Consider the following 21,375-nt stretch of genomic DNA (forward strand, 5'->3'; position numbering starts at 1 on the left):
AAAGCCTTTTTTTTTTTTTTTTATGCATTCCACATTTTGTTTTCTTATTAACTAGGTATGGAGCCACACATTTAATTCGAACCTAAGAGAAAATTCTATGAAACAAAATCTCTGAAAGTTCTCTTAAATCACTCGTACATGCCACTTAAGAACAAATCTATTTCTGCTGTGGAAAAATGTTTGCGTGAATGGTGCAGCAACCGCTACTGTATATAGATGGAGAGGAGAGGAGGGAGAACAACGCGGACAGGTGGGTGAGGTGTGTTTATAGAAACTTCTGAACACCATGACATGTTCACCTTTCCCTCTCCTTGCAACTCCTCTGGCTCTCCTTTGCTTATAAAACCCAGCAATCACTTAACTATCCTGACATCCAGTGAATAATGCAGCAGCTTCTCTGCCTTCATCCCTCTTTTTTCTTCTATCTTTGCACTGCAGGTGAGTGTTGGGAAGGTAAGAGGTGGGCTTCGCTCTACACCTGCCTCAAGGGGACAACACAGTAAAGTGCTGGGGCTGAGAGGGCTGTGAGTCCACTGCCAAAAATAGGACTACATCAAGTTACAAAACGTGCGGAAATGCTCAAAAACACACAGAGCAAGAAACAGAGCGGCTATTGCAGTGACACCATCTCGTTTACACAACAGTGCGCGCGCGCACACACACACACACACACACACACACGGCTAGTTACAGGCCTGTGTATATTGAACTACCCTGAGCAGGCAGACTGCTCTGTCACATTACTATGGCACACACAGACCACAGCGCACACACACAATGACACGTATTAGGGCGCCAGCCGGACAACTGCCAGCACCAGTTTAGGAACTGTGTTTTGTGCATGCGTTTGTATTTGTACACAGATCTGTTCATAATTTGTTGTTCAAGTCTTGAATCAATATGGATGTGTGTGTGTGTGAGACTCACAGGGGGCTCCACGAAGGGCACAGTCTCTCCTGCATTGCGGTAAAGCACAGCCAGCCGTTTGAGTGACAGCTCGTTTATGACTGTCCCCTCCTTCTGCATCTGCTCTTGCAGAGCCTTGGCTGACAATAAGTCTTTATCCAGAACTGCCAGACACATGGGGGGAAGAGAGAAAGTAAAGTCAGCAAATGAGACAAAAAAACTTTACATGTTATAATCTTATTTGAATGTAGACACTTAGAAAAATGTCATATTTATTGCTGGTGGGATACACTTGTTATTTTCCACCTTGTCCTAGCATCAACTATTGGAGCCAAGAACAGAGGTCTTAAATGCTCATGCATACTGTCCAATCTTTGTATGCACCCTTGCTTTTACCAGGATGACACATTACTTCTAAAATGCTGCTGGTGGATAGAAGAATTTGTGTAGACTACTTTATTTTCCTCCAATTGTGGAGTAATGATGGAAACTGAGTTTTGCTGCTTTGAACTTGAACTTCACTTATACAAAGTTCACACTTTTTATTTGTGAAATTTCACTTTCACAAATAAAGCAATTTGAAGATACAGCCTCTGGGCAAGCAACATATTTTATACACAGTTAAATATCAGATTATTAAAAAATTGTTGAGCTACAATCAGCAACTTTCTGTATACCATTTCCCTCTTCAGGTAGACGTAACTGAAATGATGACTGAAATAATGTTATGTTGGTGTGAGAGTAATTTTGAAACAGCATGAATGTGTTCAGTTGTGTAAATCAAAAGAGACTAAAGTGGAAAGTAAGGTCACTACTGTCAAAAAAAGAAAAGAGCATGTTAAAGAGAAAAAAGAAAAAGTACATAGACGGGGCAGAGAACAGAGCCGAGCAGAGCATTGCTAATTGTGTTCCTTATGGCTGCCTTGACCGACCAAGCTAGCTGATGCTAATTAAATAGTCATGTCTGCTCATCTCTGGTGTGACAGGGTATGGAAGAGGGGAGAAAGGGTAGGGAAGGATAGACAGGAGTAAAAAGGTGGAGAGGGCAAGAGGCAATGGAGAGGAGAAAGAAATACGGGAAGAAAAAAAAGAAAAAAAAGGTTGAGTGGTGGACTGTGTTGCGATTAGCACGCTAGGCTAGCCAGTACAGCTAACTCGTTAGAGGACATGTGTTCTTCCAACCCCTGAATGTCTCTCCCCACACACACACACACACACACACACACACACACACACACACACACACACTCCTTGACCTGATGCATTGTTAATGCATCCGCTAATGTTGACTTAGCCACAGTACAGCGAGCCGTGCGCTGCTGCACAAGACCCGTCCAGGCCTTGTGCGGATGTGCGTTTGTCTTACCATGACATTTCATCAAGTACGTGTACACCACTTCCTTCTCAGTGAAGTCTGGAATCAGGCTCAGCAGGGCCTTGATCTTGCCCACCTGCGCACACAAATATTAATTTACATAGCAAAACAATAACGTTGGATTAACTTAGTCCGTAAAATGTTATCATTACTAACAGGAATCATGGGAAATAGTACTTATTCTTAAAAAATAAAAAGGTAGATTCTGAAAAGAAGAATCCTAATGTGTGATTTTACCTGTCCAGGACGCTGAGCCTTCTGAGACAAGTAGGACACCAGCACCTTCTTCTGTTCAGCCAAGGCGTTACAGCGCTACAGCGCAACAAGGGGGACAAAAAAACACGCGAGATATTAACGAGGGGAGGGGAGAGGGGAGTCTTAAGTCATGAATACTCTCCAACCTGTGCTCTTCACACACAAACAGTACATAAACACATGCACTCCAACACACCCACTCATTCATGTAAACACCTGCACACCCACACTCAGGTTAAATGGCTAATTATGGATTTAATGACTACTCCTTTCTTTAGGAATTTAAATGTGCAGCACTGTTCACATCAGAAAGCATAATTATCCCCACTTAGTCACATTGAAGGCCATATCTAGTACTCGGTGAAAATATGATATATCTAAGTACAGCCCAAGCGGTTCATTGGACGACCGTCTCCTGCACAGCTTTAAGGCTTTAATCAATTACTGGAGGACAGGAAGTAAAAGAGATGACAGACAACAGGCATGAGAGGAAGAAACAGAACGGAGGTTTTAAAAAAAGTTCTGACAATAAATCATCCTATATTATTTTTTTAACACCCTACATATGGACCCTTCATGTTTTCTTTTTAAGGAATTGTCACAAGAAAATGTACTGTTCGTGACATTTACAGTTTAAATAAAAAAATAAACCTCTCATTACTCTGGTAGACTAATTATGTTAAGGTAGCACCGTTTCTAGACCTCAAACTACTTTTTTGCATTTCTCTACAACAATTCTGCGTTTCTCGTTGACCTAATTTACATCGATACAATAGCCTGACATTGCCGGACCAAATCTGCCAGAGCACATAAAACATGAGCTTGGAGATTGGTCTGGTTCCCAGGCTATCGATACGATACATCTGTGATAAGAGAACATCACCCAATATATCAGCGTGACGAAACACTAAACAGTGGAACTACAACTGCAGTGGCTGCTTTTTAGGTAAAATTAAAATCAGATTCTGACTTTGTTAAAAAATGAGCGATTCCAGTACAATAGACCTTAATTATACGATAAACATTAAAATATGACACAAAAATGTAGAAAATTATGATGAAAATCAGGTAGACTTCTGAACGTTTAACCTGTGAATGACTGCCTATGATGAAGACATGCAAACACACATACAATATACTGTGTGTATTTAAAAGTGTGTGTGTGTGTGTGTGTGTGTGTGTGTGTAGGAGATGCATTAACATTGCTGTGCTGAGTGAGTTTGTTCTCCTGGCTGAGCAGCAATGAGGTCCGATTACTAGCCAGTCGTAAACTAACGTGTTTCACTCCTTCTGCACCTCGTACAGAATTAAAGGCAAGTGGCCTGTAAGGCTTTTAACAAGACCGCACGCGCACACTCACACGCACAGAGTCACCAAGCAGCAGAATGGCTTGAGTACAATCAGGCAATAGACCAACACTATGCAACTTCACCCAACTTTGCTCCGTGCTCTCACTCACGCTCTCCTCTGTTTTTTTTCCTCCCTCGCTACACCGACCACTCCCAAAGGTGAAACCACAACCAACCAACCGGGCCTCCCGTCTGCCCTGCTCCTCATACACACTGACTAAAAGCTCTGGATACCCAGGGAATGCTTCCTCCTTTTCCTCAATGACCCTGCTCCCAACACACACGTAAGCTGTTGTAGACGAGTCCGTACAGCTCCTGCCTCACTGCTTCTCTCTGCCCTCGTAGAACAGTTTCACTTCATAATGACTAACTTCCTCCCTCTCGCTCCCCACCGACATCACCTCCTTCTCTCCTGATAGCCTTTTCATTATTATTGTCTGCTCGCCTACTTAAAAGCTTTTCCAAGTTTTGGTGCTGCTTCACTTAGGATGGGATGGAGGAGTCGGGCCGTTACCCTGCAGTGACCCTTGAAGAGCGGTTTTGAGTGGGGGAGTCACACAAATTTAACACAAGACAAATGGGAGAAAAGCGTTTTAGAGTAGTCTTTGCGGTGGGATGTTGATGTAGTTTTACTTTCTAACACAATCAGCATTTGTTTCTGGAGTTTTGTTTTCTTTTTACACACTTTTTGCATATCATGTATTTAAATGTTCAGGGTTTAAGAGGCATGACATTCTGACTACCGGTATGTGTCAGCGGGTTTCTCATATTTCAAGTGAAGCCTCAAACAATTACACTTACAACAATTGGCATATGTTCTTTGCCAGAGCAACTCACAATACTGCACAGTATTCATGATTAAAACATAATCTTTAGTTCAAGAAAGATTTGACAGAAATCAAATAATCCCAATGATTAGCTGACTATGTCTGACGGTCATTAAAAGCAGGCTGTTATTTTCTGCTGTTTTCTAATGTATTTATCGCTTTTATTTAGTTTTTGTCTTTATTTTGAGGTTTTATATCAGCATTGCCTCCAAATGTATATACATGTTCACATTTTTTTATTCAATCTTTCAAAGTTTAAGAACTCCTATAAAAGTTTAAAATGTGTAAAGCACTTTAAACTGTATGAATTGTGCTGTATAAAGTGCAAGAGGTACAACCACGGGTTGTAAACATTTACGTTATGTTGGACAGCCAAGCTTCTACGGCACAGACATCAATTGAAAAAGTTCAAAATGAACATCCCACATGACACGAGCCAAGATGCATATCAAGCAAGAAGCATATTATAGCTTTCAAATCATGTAATCCATAGTTTGTGTTTAAATATTGATGAAGAGGAGAGTAGTGAGTAACGTATCTGTTCATTAACATGCATGCTCGTCAGACATCCCTGTTTAAAGATTGAGAGGGACAATCACTCAGGATGTCAGGGAGGAATGAAGCGCAGTGCCTTCGTGTCTGAGTGTATCTACAGCGCTTTTTATTTCTCTGTCTTCCAGTTTCTCTCACCGTTAGTGTGGTCCAGATGAGCTGTTGTAACCGACCTACTCGGTAAATAAAAGATAAAGCCCATTTTAGATATTTCTTCAAAACAAAGTACTGTATGCACCCACTTTCAACACTCGTCTCTGCCCCACTCTCATACTGTTTTCAGCAAGTACTACAATTTCGAAAAATACTTCCTGCTTTACTGTTTAGTACAATAACATTTCAAAATATAATGCTGTAAATGTACTGATCTTTGGCTGCATAATTAATGTACTAACTACTCAGAGTTGGTTTATTAGTGGCTCCTTGTCTGTTTGTTCAAAAGGTTCTTTGATAAGACCCATTTTTGGAGCAGAATTTTTGATTCATAGGAATTTAACATCAATTATTGTCCAAAACAGACAACAGATTTATCTTAGGGTGAAAAAGAGAGCAGCTAAGATTGTGTGACAAGACCATAATATGACCTGAAAAACAGATTCCTTTAACATATGTGTTCATTAGTGTGTGCTCTAGTCACACATGCCCCTGAATGTCTGAGGGTTAATCACTCAACAAGTGAGAGTGAAATAATCGCTGTTACAGAGCAGTCTAAGTCTCCATTTTTGTGTCTTTCTCTGAGAGTTTCTCGATCTGTGTCGCTACCTCGTCCTCTTCATCGTTCCTCCTGTCTCTCACCCATCTAGCTTATACATATTGATGTCCCAGGGCTAAATGCAAAGTCATTGAGCTGTAATGTATGAACTGTGATAAATAAGTGAAGCAGTAGGAGGCCAATTTCAGACCACCAGATTAATTGGTGGAATGTAGGGAAGCACTTCCTGACATAAATGTGAGGTTGCATGAATAAGTCAACGGTCACGGCGGAAGAACATCTCCATCATCACTTGGGTCTGACAACTGGACAAATGCACCCCCAGTTCCCTTGTTGATTTATTTTTTGTGTGTGAAGATTTTAGTTACTTTGATGTAATAATTCAAGAGCAAGACACTCTACATGGAGAAATGCGCACTGTGACGAAATGCTCCACATATTTTCATTTAGTTAAAGTGGTCACAAAAAGTTTTAAAAAAAAACAACCACCGACATTTCAGAGCTTTCTCCTCATGGTGCATGATGCAGATCCAACCTAAATAATAAAGAGCAATACCTGCACTATATAGCACATTGTTGTATTTTGGTGGAGAGAGGGTTCATTTTTGCATTTTTTATAACAATCAAAAAAATGTTATTTCTTTAAAGGCAACACATTGCATCCTTATCTCCTCTCCACTTTACACAAAGACAAATGGAGAATAACAAATGCATGTGTGATGAGAAACACTGAAAACAAGTCTGACCTAAAAACCATGGATTTCTTCACTTCACGTTTAAATAGTGATGAAGAGAAGTGAGCGAGAGGAGCAACTTATGTATCTTTATGCATTTGCATGAATGCTAGTCAATTTCCCTCCAGCATTAATAAAATGTGTATCTCATCTCAGCCTCTGTTGACCACAAACAAATACATCTGAAAACCACTCACACTCACACACTCACACACTCACAGCCAGCATGAACTTGGCATCCTCAACTTTGTCCATATCCAGCAGCTGGAAGAAGAGGTCTGAAGCTGGTCTGTAGCAGGCAAAGTGGTTGGCTAGCCGCTCTGCCATAGCACTCACTGCAATACAACATGTACATTTGGTCAATGTCTTTTGTGTTTTATTAGGACTGGATTGCATCATTCTTATCATTTTGCCTGTGGTTTCATTTGTTGTATTTCTATTTCTTATACATGTATGCATTGTGTGTGTGTGTGTGTGTGTGTGTGTGTGTGTGTGTGTGTGTGTGTCTTACACTTGTCTAAGGCTTTGTCATTGTCATCTTCCAAGATCTTTCTGAAGACAAAGGATATACTGGGGTTTGTGCTGTTTGGACAAGTGAAGAATGCCTCCAACATCTCCACTGCGGACTCGATGTCACCACTGAAGAGGGTGGAAAGGTTTAGCTTAGTTAGAGTTCATCAAAAATACACCCAATAAGCTGTACATGTTCAATCTTCAAACCCTGACAACATTTGTTATGTCCAATGCCCATGCATTGCAAGTATGCTATAGTTTAGGTTAGGGAAGGTTGTGTTAATAAGAAGGCAAGCAGGTTTCTTTGATGTGTAAAACACACATCCTTGTTACATAAAGGGCACACTTCTTCCTGCATAGGCGCTGAATGCTCATAGGATGTAAATTGTAAGATACAATATCCAATATGGCTGGAATTGCTAGAGATACTGGGCTGGGAGAAGAACAATACATCAGTAATCAGCCAAACCAGAATTAACCTTTGAAAGTGGGATTTGACCCTTTGGGGGAGAAACAAATGCTTAAGATATATTATGAGAAACTGGCCATATTAAAGAACAATAAGAACTTCTCCCACAAGCTGGTTTCTAGACTCTTTAGTAATTTAATATTAAAATGATATTGGTTTAATGTTTTTTCTTCCCATTGAGCGCTGACCAACTTATTCTCCCACTGATGCTCACTCGTACACACTTGGTTGCCACAACCAAACAAAGCCTGCACACCAAAGCGCTACAAATGTAAAACAACTCAATGTGGCAACACGACCTCGCTACTAACACTTTACGCTCCCTGCTCCCTCCCCACCGTCAGCAGTCGTAATGAATATTTAACATACAGGGTGTGTGTGCGTCTCTGTGTATGTATATGTGAAAGCGTCCAGAGGTGGGGAAACATATCTACGCTGATTGTTGCGACTGGGACCGTCTGAATAATTCAGCAGGGGCCTCCTCTAAATGTGGCACTCCGCTTTCCGGGCCTGCTTGCTTTTCCGCCCCGGCTCTTAACCAGTCAGCTTGACTCAGATACAGTGGGGACGCACATGTCAGAGCCGCTCAGAGCGCAGCTCCCGGAGGTCAGGGTTCAAGTTGACAGGCCCGCACTGCAATGGCCAATCGGGCGTGAGACTGTCTTGCTTTTGTTCACTTCCTGCTGTCCTTCTGAGATGGCACGGGGACGCTGCCACTTGAGCTGGGGGACAGCGCTAATGTGGCAAGTAGCGCAATGAAAGTTTGATGCACAATGCGTTTTATATATTTGTTCTCTGTTTGAGTAGCAACAAAGCAGAAGTGGAGGATGGGTGTTTTCATGACATTAAAAGGAACCCATGAATAATCCTATTACGCCTGTGTTTCCTATTTGTAGTTGACACCGCGCTAGCCCTGTAAGCTTTTACTTTGAGAGTGTGTCAACATGGGTCTTGTCACACTCTGCTGCTGGTATTGCATTAAACTGTTTATATCTATGTGCTGCTTAGTAATACCAACAGTTTACAAAATAGTATACAATACTTCACACTGGATTGTAAATTGCATCATAAATTGAAATTATGTTTTGCTCATGCAACTAGGAGCCCTGCTCATCCACAGTCATTAGTTTTGGTTGGTAGTTTGCAGTCTGTCTGCACTCCATTTGACTGAACATGGTTGGTAAGGATTAGAGATAAAAGGTGATAGGATGACAACTTTCTTAAAAAGGTCAGATTTAGGGAAATATCTGAAAACTGCATATCCCTAAAATGTGACTCATCCATGACCAAAATCTTTAGTTAGGCCCCTTTGTGTAGACTTTTATGTGATTATAGGTTCTTTCAAATTACTCTGTAAGTTTTTGTTTGTAGAAAAATGACGCCAGAGCCAGAAATTTAAAAATCCTACACAGGCTTTAAGTGTCTCCTCAACTCAAAAATAGTTGACACAAGTCCATTGAGGAATCACATCACATACAGCCTACGCTTAACACGCTTACTTCTTGATGTGTGCGAGGGCCGTGTTGTTGACAAACACCATGTTGGACAGGTTGAGGGTCGTGCCGAGGCCCTTCATCAGTGACTCCACTTCCTGGATGCCCGCCACGTCGCCTTGGCTACCCAGGGCCTGAACCAGTCTGTTGATGGCGAGCGGCGAAGGCACTTGGTTCACCTGCAGCATAGACTTCAGTTTCTCGAGAGCATCTGTGGAGGAGTGGAAGAGGTGAGAGTGTGTGTGTGTGTGTGTGTGTGTGCATGAAATGAGTATGTATATATGCGTTTACCCATACAAGTCTGTGTCTTACCTTTAGCCTGGCCTTTCTTGCTGTGCGAGACGATGAGCAGATTGGTGGCAATGTCACTCAGCTGAAAGCCTGGCACATGAGACGCAGCACTGCGAGAGACACAAAGTATTTTCTTGGTTTGGCATCAGCTTTCAACTATACACTTCTTATTTGAGTCAATCTCTTACTTATATAATCACTTTCTTTTTCGACCTCTCAACAGTTTTTAAGCACGCTCTCAATGACAAAACAAACTACAGTACAGTGGCTAATGATCGTTTGCCAATATGACAACATTTACCGAGAAGATGATGGTAATTTGGCAGAGATTTTGCCATGCAGTGTGTATACTTTTTAGAAAATGTTAGGATGTGAACCTACTAAACTAAGATGGTGAACATGCTCATCATTATACCTGATAAACATCAGCAACACTGTGAGCATGGTAGCATGCTGACAATAGCATTTAGCACCTCTGTGCCTAAGTACAGCTGCACAGCGATGCTAGAGTGGCTGTAGACTTTCATATGTGGTACTAATGTATGTAATGTAATCCCATGTTGGATGGAGCGTTTCAATGGTATGACACAAATCCATATCTGGGTTAGGTGCAAATTCTTACCAGGGTGGACTGTACACCGCTATTAGAGACGGCTTTATTTCTAACTTTAAAGCTGACACTGTACTAGTTGAAAACAAATCTTTATAATCTGTGATGACTAAATTAATATCTCTGTGGCATCTTAGTCTTCAGCACTTGGGTCATTATAAGGCATCACATTCAGAAACGCATCAGACTCCACAGATACAGACAAAACAATGGGAAAATTGTGATTGACAGCAAGTCTGAGCCTCTTGTAAAGCGCTTGCTGTAACTATGAAAATAATACAGACATCAAACAGTTGATTACTTCCTGCTGAGCCGCTGCACATGTGCGTTTGTATATCTGTGTGTAGTATTATGTGGGACAGGCTGAATGCTGCAGTATTGAGGTGTCCAGGAGATGCCCCGCTCCTCATCACTTCTTCACTCACTCGATCTGCCCGTCTATTTGCTGTCCTTTTCAGCCCTCCTCCTTTTCATTTCTTTGCTACTAAAACCTCAATCAAGCTTGCCTCCCGTCTTTTTATTTATTTGTTATTATAGCCCTGCAACCAGATTAATCCGTCCGCTCAATTGAGCATCAGGCTGGCAACCCTTATCACCACGGCGACACCAGGCCAAGCAGCATCTGGCAGCCGCTGTGAAGGGGTCACGGTGGAGATTGAAGCGGTAACAGGGTCACCGAAGGATTGCCGTGGAGACCAAGCAGTGAGGGGAGAAAATCTCTAGAGGCCGACTCTCACTCACCTTTCCCCAACACACACTCTCACTCGTCTTCTCTGGGTATTGTGCTTTAGCCAATGAATCCAACATACACCCCTTCCTCTTCCCCTCTCTCTCTCTCTCTCCCTCCCTCTCTCATCATCACTCTCTCCCAATCCCTTAATCTCACCATAAGCACCCCGCTGCTCAATTCTGTACAGATTACCCAAAAACAAACACACCCACATGCACAGAGAATTAATGCCTATAGCGTCTTCATTAACCTCGTACATGATTAAATCTAGCCTTCCTCGCCTCGTTCACTCCTCCGTTCCCATTTAGCCATTTTTATCTCCTTGCTTTCCTCCCCATTTCCATCTTTCCCTGACACTCCTCTCAGCTCATTTCACTTCTCATTTAGAGTGCAGATAAACAAAGCTTTTATCCAAGCAGGGATGCCATAAACCAATTCAAACAGAGACTGGAGATGGGTTATCACTTGTATTGCCTCGCGCTTGTTGAAACAGGGGTCTAAAATTGATACGATTATTCCTCATAACATCAGAGAGTGAACCATGTAGAGAGCCGAAAACAGGGAAGAGACCGATAGTGTAATAGATGTTTTTACAGGTTTTTTCCCCCCTTCCCTACAAATTAGTAACTGCATCTCTTCTTTCGGTGTATCATGTCATTCTATCATTATCTTCGTTTTTACACTTTGCTTCTGTGTTTTTCCTCTGCAGCGAGAAAATGATATAAAGAAAGGGACAAAAGGAGATAAAGAAAAAGGAGGAGATTACCTAAAAAGACAAACAGAAGATCAGCGCTGCATTAAGCTCAGCTCTCTAATACCTCTGTCTGTCAATTTGTCTCCAGGCTCAAGCCCTGATATGGCCCGCATAACCCAACAACACATGATACATTACTAATTGGAAGAAGGTTGATGTTTTTGCGCAAAGTCACCCGCTTCCCAGAAAACCAAAATTAATCTGTACACCCGAGCGTGCGCGTGTGTGTCTTGGGGCTTAGTAAGAACCACTGTTCATATCCAGCAGGGCTGAGTGTGTTCGCACACAATCAGTTTATAATCCTCATGTCTATTGAAGAGATGTAGTTTTAGCCTGAGGTGACCGGGTGCCACAGACTGAGGAGACAGGGAAAGCAGACATGCACTGATCTTCTTTTTCAGTTCCGATCCAATTCTGATACCTGAATTTGGATATCTGCCGATTACCAGAGCAAAAGTATTTTGATCATCAAGTAATAAGAGTAGCAGAGCAATACAAGGTGAATTTGCTATGTTTATAAAACAAGATATGGGATGGGTCCTTCGTATTCAACTGCTGTTAATTATTTGTAGGGAGGAACTGATCCAGACAGCTGGTTATTACAAATTAGATGCCAGGACAAAATGCAAAAATGTGATCAAATTAGCACTGTTAGAAATCAAAGCAAAAAGATCAAACCTGAGTGATTACTGTTAAAACATACTTACATATACTGTTTATACCCGATATTACCGTATAACTTGGAGAAAAAAAAACTGTTGTGTTTTTCTGTTTTGTAAGGCTTTACCAAAACGTGTCATTTGTCGTTGCAGGATGAGATATTAAGGCACTTACATGTCCTTAACTGCCATGGCATCCTCAATGGATCCCTTGGCCAACAGGGCCCGGATCAGGTGATCGTAAGCGGCGGGACCTAATGCCACACCCTCTTTATCGACTTCCTTCAGCATCCCATAGGCTTCTGTTGAAAGAAAGCAAAAGTAAGAGTCCAAGTTGGGACAGGATAAAGAAAAGCCAAATTTGAGAGAATCTTTATAATTAAGTAGGTGACTCTAAAAGTCAATGAGTAGCTCTAAGTCCATTTTAACCCTCAACTCTTGCAGCTCTACACAGCTTTTAGGACATCATTTTTCCTCAATGGTGCTTGTCAGATGGTGGAACAGCTTCTGAAGCCGCCTAACCCCCCCCACACCTTTTCAGCCTTGGAACTAAGTTATTTTAACTTTCCAAAACAATCCAACAATTTATGCAGCAACTAGTGGGTTGTGCGATGGTGAGAAAGTATGCAGGGTTAGCCTCCAAGGAAAGATTGTTAAAAAAGTGTGCATCCTTATCACCATATTTGAACGATTATCGCATCTCACCCCTCAATATCTCAGGCAGAAAATCCCACTTAACTCTAAGTGCCTAGCACCAATCAGCAGACAGCAAAGTAAATAAATTACATCTGAAAAGCTAGATGATCCAGATACAGTGAATTTTCTCTGGGTTTGGAACTAGAACTAAAAGACAAATGTGTAACAGGACTTATCTTACTTACTCACGTCAGATGGTTGAAGTATTTCAAACCAGCTTCTTATGTGTTTAGTTCAGCTCTATATCATGTTGGACAACAACACCGAGAGCTCCTGCTGCTTACCATTAGCTTCGCCCCTTTTACAGAAGGCAAACAGACGGGCCTGGTGTTCAGCACCACTTTTGGCTGTGGGGAGGGTTGTTGCTGACTTGATCTGCTGTGTGGTGGCAGCTTGTTGGTACCAGGTCTGTAAATGACACACACAAAGAGAAAACTCAGTTTGATTGTTCCATCAAAATCACAGCTACATCCAGCATCCACACACACACACACACACACAAGCTGCAATGAGCTGGTGTGTGTATGACAGTGCAATAATGCTGGGCAGGCAGAGCAGGGTCCCGTAATGCTCGCTCACCCATGTTGCAGTGAGGAGAGGGGGTTAAGCTGTATTGGCTAGGGGCAAATTAGGTCTGGCACCCCAGGGGCAAAAGAAAAGTGTGTGTGTGTTAGAGAAAATGTGTGTGTCGAAGCGGGGGTGTCAACATAAGAGCCCCAGGGGTCACCAAGTTCATTGCTCCAGGCAACAGCAATCACTTCCTGTCTCATCATGCTTCAGGGTATTGGAGCACGCTCACATGCAAACCAAAGCTGAGGAAAAATGCAGCAATAGAACAGACTAATATTATATTATTTAAAGCAAAACTCCCCTTTTCACTTCAATCGCTTTAATACACATTCACATTCTGTCCACTACAGTCGAGGCCACATTCATGTATGTAACTAAGAATCCAGTGGCAGCCATATGGTGGCATTTAGCTGCTGGCTAAATTAGTCTGGCATTACAGATTTACAAACAGATCAAGCTGTAATTCCTTTCACCAGCCAGACGGTCTGATTGACCACACTTCAGATCAGAGCTTCAATCCTGTTTCCTCTGCATGTAATGAACAGTGGCTTAAAGTGGAGCGGGGTGAGGACGGGGGCTGTATGGAGCGAGCAGTTGATAAGAGTTTTCAGAGGTTTTTTGGGGCTAGTTTCTATGATCAGAGGTCGGGGTCAGCTTGCTCTTTGGTTAATTTATGCAGTATGAAAATAATTGGGAATGAGACCATGGTATTTCAAATTTTTATTATATGCAGCTCTGATGAAGCTTCTTTCCATATCAATACAGGACAATTTACAGTATATACTAGACCTACACTAACCACAGAACACTACTAGCACTGTCAATTTATACATTTAGAGTTAGCTTCTCCATAAGATTTCATTTATTTATATCTTTATGCTGCTGTAACACTGCAACTTCCCATTGGGGTGTAAAGTGATTTCCTTTGGGAAATGAGCTGCAGTATATACTTATGTTTATTGATCAAGACACCTCTATATCAATGTTGGAAAACCTTATTATCTTATAGTGCAATTTGCAATCGAATTAAAGCCTATACAATGTCAGAAAATAGTGAGAAATGGCCATCACAAGTTGCCAGAGCCCACGGTGACATCTACAAATTACTTTTTGTAAAATAAAAGCTCCAAAACGAAAAAGATATTTGATTTACAATGACAAACTAAACAAAAACGGCAAATCCTTTAATTTGAGAAGCTGGAAACGGACCGAAAATGTTATAGATTATTAAAGGGTATGACCTCCACTCCACTTCATTCAAGATTTAAGGACAGAAATGTATGCACAGGCATGCTTGTGTGTTATGTTTGACCTCGGGCTCTTTTTTTCTTTTGAGTCCTCGAGAGCTCTTGGGAATCTCCTGGCCTTTGATTTCAGTTTTATCTGCTCTGCCTTTGCCTCCTCTCAGGAACCTCCTGGCAATTATTCTTCTGAATAACTGATCTGTCTAATGAGCGTTACTGGGATGTGCATATTATTAAGCTGGGGGTTTTACCTCGGGCACCTCAAAGGGCACCTCCTGGCCATTATTCTTCAGGATGTCTGCCAGCATGTGCAGGGTCCTCTCCCTGGGAATGATGTTCTCCTCCTGCATCTTCGTCCATACTGCTTCTGCCTTTTGCCAGTCGTTTGTCTCCTCTGGAAACAAAAAGAGACAAAGAAAATTTGTTTTCTTATGTAATGTATGTGCCATGACACACAGACGCATGTGGATGTATAGTCAGTTCATATTGGTTTAGCTTATCACTCAGCCTGCACCAGAGAGTAATTTCTGACAAAGTGCTCCATGCTGAGAGAGGGCAATCAAAGCACTAATCTGATCAACTGACTGACCCTCAACATTGGTGTGATTTGGGAAACACACTAACTAAGAGGGGTGTGTGTGTGTGTGTGTGTGTGTGTCTGTGTGTGTGTGTGTGTGTGTGATGGGTTGACAATCAGCTTTAATACTACGATCACAACTGTTATCAGTTCTGCTCTCCACTGCAGCAATCACACCATGTCTTGTGCTCTTACTTCTGACTGATCCCATTCTCCGACACTTACCCAGCACTCTGGTGGGGGTGACCTCGCACCAGAGGTGGGAGGTCACAACAGCAGAGGACATAAGAGGGTAAATGGGAGGTTGCAAACTGAGAGGAAGAAAATAAAAGAACACACAAAGACAAATGAAAAGAGCCTTACTGCAGAGACGGAGGATGTAACTGTACATCTCATCCCTGTCGCACTCAAAGAGCTTGGCTGTCATGCCCACCATCTGCTCCAAGGACTCCATCTATACACACAAACACAACAATATATAATTTAACTTGGAATTTTTTTTTGTGGCCTTGAGTAGTTCAGCCTGTATCTCTCTGTGTGTGTGTGTGTGTGTGTGTGTGTGTGTGTGTGTGTGTGTGTATGTGGCGCGCGTGCACACAGTAGTAGTGGTTACCTGGTTGGATGAAATGCATTTCTCTGCATACCAGTGCAGGCGTCCAGGCCGTGCCCTCAGTCCTGGGGTCTACAAAAAAAAAACAAAAAGATGGCAATATCTATGGATAGACTCCAGAGAATAGATAAATAACAGTATCAAAATCAAAAATGTGACTCATGTGGGTGTCATGTGGACGTGTTGCGGTTTACACCAAGCCAGATTTCTTTTTAGCAATGTCACTGTGTTCCAAGATTTCAAGCAATTCACTTATTACTAGACAAAGTTATTACTAGATGTATTAGAAGTGACGGCCAAATCCATGAAAATAAAGGTTTTAAAATAAAATAAAGTGATAATAAGTGACTATAAATGTAATAAACCAGAATTCTTTCAGAATCCTTTAAATACAGCCTGGAATCTTTTCAAAAGAAATGTAAAGTGAATGTTTGTGCGGCCTTGAGCGAGTTTACAGCAGATACAAAGCTGCAAGGCAGTGCACCAATACACAGATAACAACTAGTATACAGTAAAATGTGTTGAGGAGTCTGATATGTGCATTTGGCATCAGGGCTGCACAGCAGGGCTGAAACTAAAGATTATTTTCATATAGTCTGTTATTTCTTCTGCTCATTAATGAATCCTTTAGCTTATAAAATGTCAGAAAATAATGGAATTGTCCATCCCAAGTTCCCAGAGCCCAAGGTGACGTCTTAAAATTGCTTATTTTGTTTGACCAATAAGCTAAAATCCAAAGATATTAATGTTACAATTATATAAAACAGATAAATCTATTCATATATTTTAGAGGCTTGAACCAGCAAATGTTTTTGACATTTTTGACTTGAACAATTAACTGATTATCATAATTGTTGTCAATAATCTTCTGTCCAGACAGTGATCCATTAATCGTCAAATCATTTCACCACTAATGTACAGAGAGGATTCGGTGTGGACTGACAACATTAGAGGTTATGCTCCACTGTAAGAAAAAAAAAAAAAAAAAAAGTACTTTGAACTGAACCAGGATCCATTGTATACTGTTAAATTAAACTGTTGTAAGAGTGTGTGTGCATACATTCGGTTATATCCATAACCTACTTTAATTCTGCATTTTTATAAATAATTCTCATAACCAAATATGTATGTTCTTCATAGTGGAAGATGTTTATTACCCCAAAGCTCATGTTATACTAAGTATCAGTGTCTGTGAACGTTACACTGCTTGGGCTGTTTGTGAGAATATGAAAAGGTTGATATGTTAAAAGAAGAAATCTTCTGACATATATCTTAAGACTACAGGGAGCACAAGTGGAGGAAAAAATATTTATTTATTTAAGACTCAAAACTGCAACACTGTAATGTGTTGCAGTTTGTAGTTACTGTGTCATCTTTTCTTGATTTTTGCCTGGGTGGGTGGTGATGACGAAAGGGGGTGGCGGGGATGCTCATGTTGCAAATTGTAGGTTTTGTGTGTTGAAGTTAAAATAAAAATGGTTAATCATAAAAAAAAAAAATTATGGGAATATTGCATTTCCGAAACATCTTTTATTTGTTACTGTTAAATTGCAAATCTCTTGCCAATAAAAGGTTTAAGCAGAATGTTGAGCTAGCCAGCAGAAAAAAAAAAAAAACAGAAAAGACTGCACAAAAGACTATAAATGCAAATTACAGGTTAAAAAGTCAAAATGGAACATAGAACAAAAACAAATTAGGTTTAAACTGCACATACTTTTAAAAGATATATAGTAGGTTTGTAGTAATACTGCAGATAGAGTGTAGGCTGTCAAATAAGGGCTGACATAGATTGATCTGCAGGCTCATGTAGCTAAGATTAAGCCTGATATGTGGAGTGACTAGATGATTATTATCATGGAATAACAGTGATCAGGATTTCATCTGTCTCTTGGGGCTTTGATACAATCTGAATGAGACTAGGAATGAGAAGTCTCGCCCTCCCTCTCTTCCCGGTAATCTGAAAAAAGAGAGCGAGAGGGAGAAATAGAGCGATCTGCCAGAAAGTTAATCTGAACGGGGATCAACAGCGCTCAATCCCCGCTGGCCTCTTTGATGGGAGCCCATCATACTTTGAGAGGGTGGGCAAAGTCAAGAAAAGACGCGCTTCATCCTTTTCCCTGACCATCCCTCACTGCCGTCATCCTTTCCTCTTTCAATCCCCTCTTCTCCCAATCCCTCCCTCTTCCTCCAAATCTGCCCTGCTCCTACTCACTCTTTTCCCCCTGCTTCTCCATTCCTTTCATCCGGCCCAGGCAAAGGCATTATGTTCTTACTCAACCAGCCAAAGGGACAAATTAAAATGTGTTGCACTCACTCACTCTCTCTCAGTCCGTCTAATCTTCTTAGAGACTAAGGCCCAGTGCAAGTGCTCCATGTTTTTTCCTCCAATTCCCTTTACTTGGTAAAGTCTTGCAGGCTCAAAGCAGCCTTCTACACATCTACTCGCAAACACACACAAATATGTTTTGGATTTTGAATCCGTCAAGACAAATCTCCCTAATCTGGGCAGAAAACAAAATCCTCAGAAATAAGAAGGCACATGAATTTACACACGAGCGGTTGGATTAAAACAAGAATACAAAGCAGAAACGAACAGCAGCACAGACACTCTCACTTTTAGAAAGAGATAACAGAAAATGTCATCAAATCAGATTATCAGGACAATCCTCACTCTCTCACACACACACACACACACACACAGCAGAGTGTATTACAGTCCACCACTCTGCCTCTTTAAGAGTATTGTGTGGCCTTTAGATGCTTCTTTCTTATCCTTGCGTACAGGTACACAAAAAGAAAGATAGAGCAGACCTCCTCTCACCTCCACTTAACAAACCCTCTCCATCTCAATTCCTAATGTTCTAATTCCACTAATCACCTGGCCACTTAGCACACACACACACACACACACACACACACACACACACACACACACACACACACACACACACACACACACACTATAATGGCTCACCACTCTTTAGAAATAATACCTAACCTTGACCATCACACACATGTGCGTGCTGCAATAATAGGCCTGGCCACCTGACAATCCTCTACCTAACCTTGACCATTTAGCACAAAATTGGCCACCTTTCTCTATCATTACATTTAATTAGCTGTGATTAATCAGCTGGTAATTATACCAAACACAGCCCAAAGACACCACTCTGGACTGCCACTTGACGCTCTCAGAGGGGGAAAACAGTAGTTGTGTGTTTGAGTGTGTATATGCATATTTGAGTGATAGATATGATTCTATTGTATTATATAGCTTTAGTACTATATCTGTTGTCATGTAAGTGGCATAAGTGGGAGTTCAGAAGGGAACTTTCTGTTCAGAGACTTTGTTCTAAACATTTACGCAGGTTACGTGAAGTGAAATATATCGTCTCAGTGAGACTTTTCTCTTTTTTTATACTCCAAAAGAGGGCAAACCACTAAACTGACAACTTTGGAGAATTTACCACCACTCAATTGATTATGCTTTAAAGCTGCATTAATCAATATCATCATATTAACAAGGGACGTAATGTGTAACGTGAAAAGTGTCGCTCATAGTGACCCTGAGGGAATTATCATCCGACTCTGCACTTCTCCTCAGCTCTACAGTTGGAAGCATTTTAGCATCTTCGGGCTCATCGTTTTGGTTTTCTGCTAGTTTTCTTCTAGCTGGTGAATATAGTGAAGCATTTAGCAGCTACAAAGAGTGAATATTGGACTTACATTCATCAGTTTGCCCAAACAACTTTGAACAATGCTGTTTTTGCACCATGTATGCTGGATGTGTAAATAGGCAACTGATTGATGACGCACTCTCTGCAACAACTTTATCCTAGTCATAATATGTCAATGTTGTCTTTACAGCTTGTTACACTGTGCCAAGGTGGCCAAAACAATTACACCATAGTCATTTATGAAGAAAATTCAGTCCATTCAGTGACATTCTGACACAGAACAGTATACACTAAACAATTAGTTTAAAAAAAATAAATAAGAGTAATCTATACAGAAAATAATGATTAGCAACAGCTCCTAATTCTAACATGTTTATAAGAAGTTTTCTGTTATCGAGGGGAAAATACCCAGGGTACGTACAATAGCTAATGTTCTATTGCCAATTCTTCAGTTGTCTGTTGACAACTGAAGATCCATACTTGTATCATTTAAAGATCTGCAGGTTTCACTCTACGCTGTGTGTCCATGACAAACTAAAACCCAACAGATAGGGGTGGGGCAGCTGAGCTTTGCCTCTCTAAACTACATCTTCCATTGACATCAAGGAAAACATGTACAGTACATCCGGGGTCCATTTACAAGGCATCACCAATCTCATACATCACTGGCATGTAGCCGACTGTTATAAGTAGGATAACGGCAATACAATCTAGCAGAAGGGGAATGAGAGCCACAATAACATGTCGATAATATTTAAGAGGGACATATCCCTCATTTAGTGTGCACCAGGACACGAGAGGGCAGAGCCAGAACAAGGGAGTTAAGGTATTTCCTCCCTTCAGTTTTGTTCTGATCCTGATCAGACAACATAATGGCCTTGTTTCCCTTTCCTCCGATGTCAGGCTCATCCCTCTATTCGTTTATTCATCAATCTCTCTGTCCCTCTATCCAGTCCCCGACCGTCCTATTTTATCCATGAAAAACGCTTCTTATCTGCCTGCCCTGCCTCTCTCTCTTTCTCACACTAATCTACATGGCTTACAGCAGGACTTAAGATAACAAAAGATATAAATATACATTAAATATTCAGGTCAGATGAGCTACAATAACAAAAAGAGGTTGGTAGAGTTACATCCTTCAAGTCCTTTGTTGCTCATGACAGTTGTGCAGCTGTCATCCTGATTTTTATTGAAATATTCATTGTCAGGCAACTCCTCTTTTCTATTGAGAACTAATGCAGCCAGGAAAATCAAATCCAACTCTACCATTCATGTATGAGTTTGCATACCTGTGAAATCAGGCCTATTATTATCATCATCAGGCATTATTATTATTGACCAGTCATCCTTTTATTTGTAAAACTTGCTCTCCGCCAAATCATCTAAACTAGTTTTCAAATGATTAAGAAATAATATAGATCAGTTTGATTATTATTGGAAACATCTCAATATGGTTACAATACTATAGGAACGACTGTGTGTGTGTGTGTGTGTGTGTGTGTACCTCAATGATCTTACGAGCCTCACGGTAGCGGCCTGTCTGCAAGAATGCGAAGAACAGATCATATAGCATGCTCATCTCTCCTTGCTTGTGACTCACAAAGTCCATGGCTGAAGAGAAAGTCAGAGAGGCAGACAGACGGGGAAACAGAGCAGAGAATGGTCATGAATTATAAAAAATAAAAAAAAAAAGAAGAAAAAAAAAAGCCTGCAAGGTGAACAAACCTTGCAGGCACACTTCATCTTTTCCTCCTGATTCCATTATTTGGCAC

At 41.1% G+C, this 21,375-nt stretch overlaps 1 protein-coding gene across 1 annotated transcript in view; it reads right to left on the bottom strand.

The window, feature by feature from the left end:
* Positions 1-21,375, bottom strand: part of lrpprc (leucine-rich pentatricopeptide repeat containing) — a 55,132-nt gene that overhangs the window by 1,384 nt on the left and 32,373 nt on the right. Inside the window, exons 25-37 of the mRNA XM_078272685.1 lie at positions 21,108-21,214; positions 15,930-15,998; positions 15,680-15,770; positions 14,991-15,133; positions 13,210-13,333; positions 12,405-12,531; positions 9,498-9,586; positions 9,192-9,396; positions 7,222-7,349; positions 6,930-7,045; positions 2,519-2,593; positions 2,273-2,357; positions 928-1,070 (exon numbers count right to left, since the gene is read on the bottom strand). Coding sequence (XP_078128811.1) covers positions 928-1,070; positions 2,273-2,357; positions 2,519-2,593; positions 6,930-7,045; positions 7,222-7,349; positions 9,192-9,396; positions 9,498-9,586; positions 12,405-12,531; positions 13,210-13,333; positions 14,991-15,133; positions 15,680-15,770; positions 15,930-15,998; positions 21,108-21,214 — 1,502 coding nt within the window. The remainder of the gene's footprint in view (positions 1-927; positions 1,071-2,272; positions 2,358-2,518; positions 2,594-6,929; positions 7,046-7,221; positions 7,350-9,191; positions 9,397-9,497; positions 9,587-12,404; positions 12,532-13,209; positions 13,334-14,990; positions 15,134-15,679; positions 15,771-15,929; positions 15,999-21,107; positions 21,215-21,375) is intronic.

This window comes from Sander vitreus, chromosome 17 (genome assembly GCF_031162955.1).
Source record: "Sander vitreus isolate 19-12246 chromosome 17, sanVit1, whole genome shotgun sequence".
Taxonomy (NCBI): Eukaryota; Metazoa; Chordata; class Actinopteri; order Perciformes; family Percidae; genus Sander; species Sander vitreus.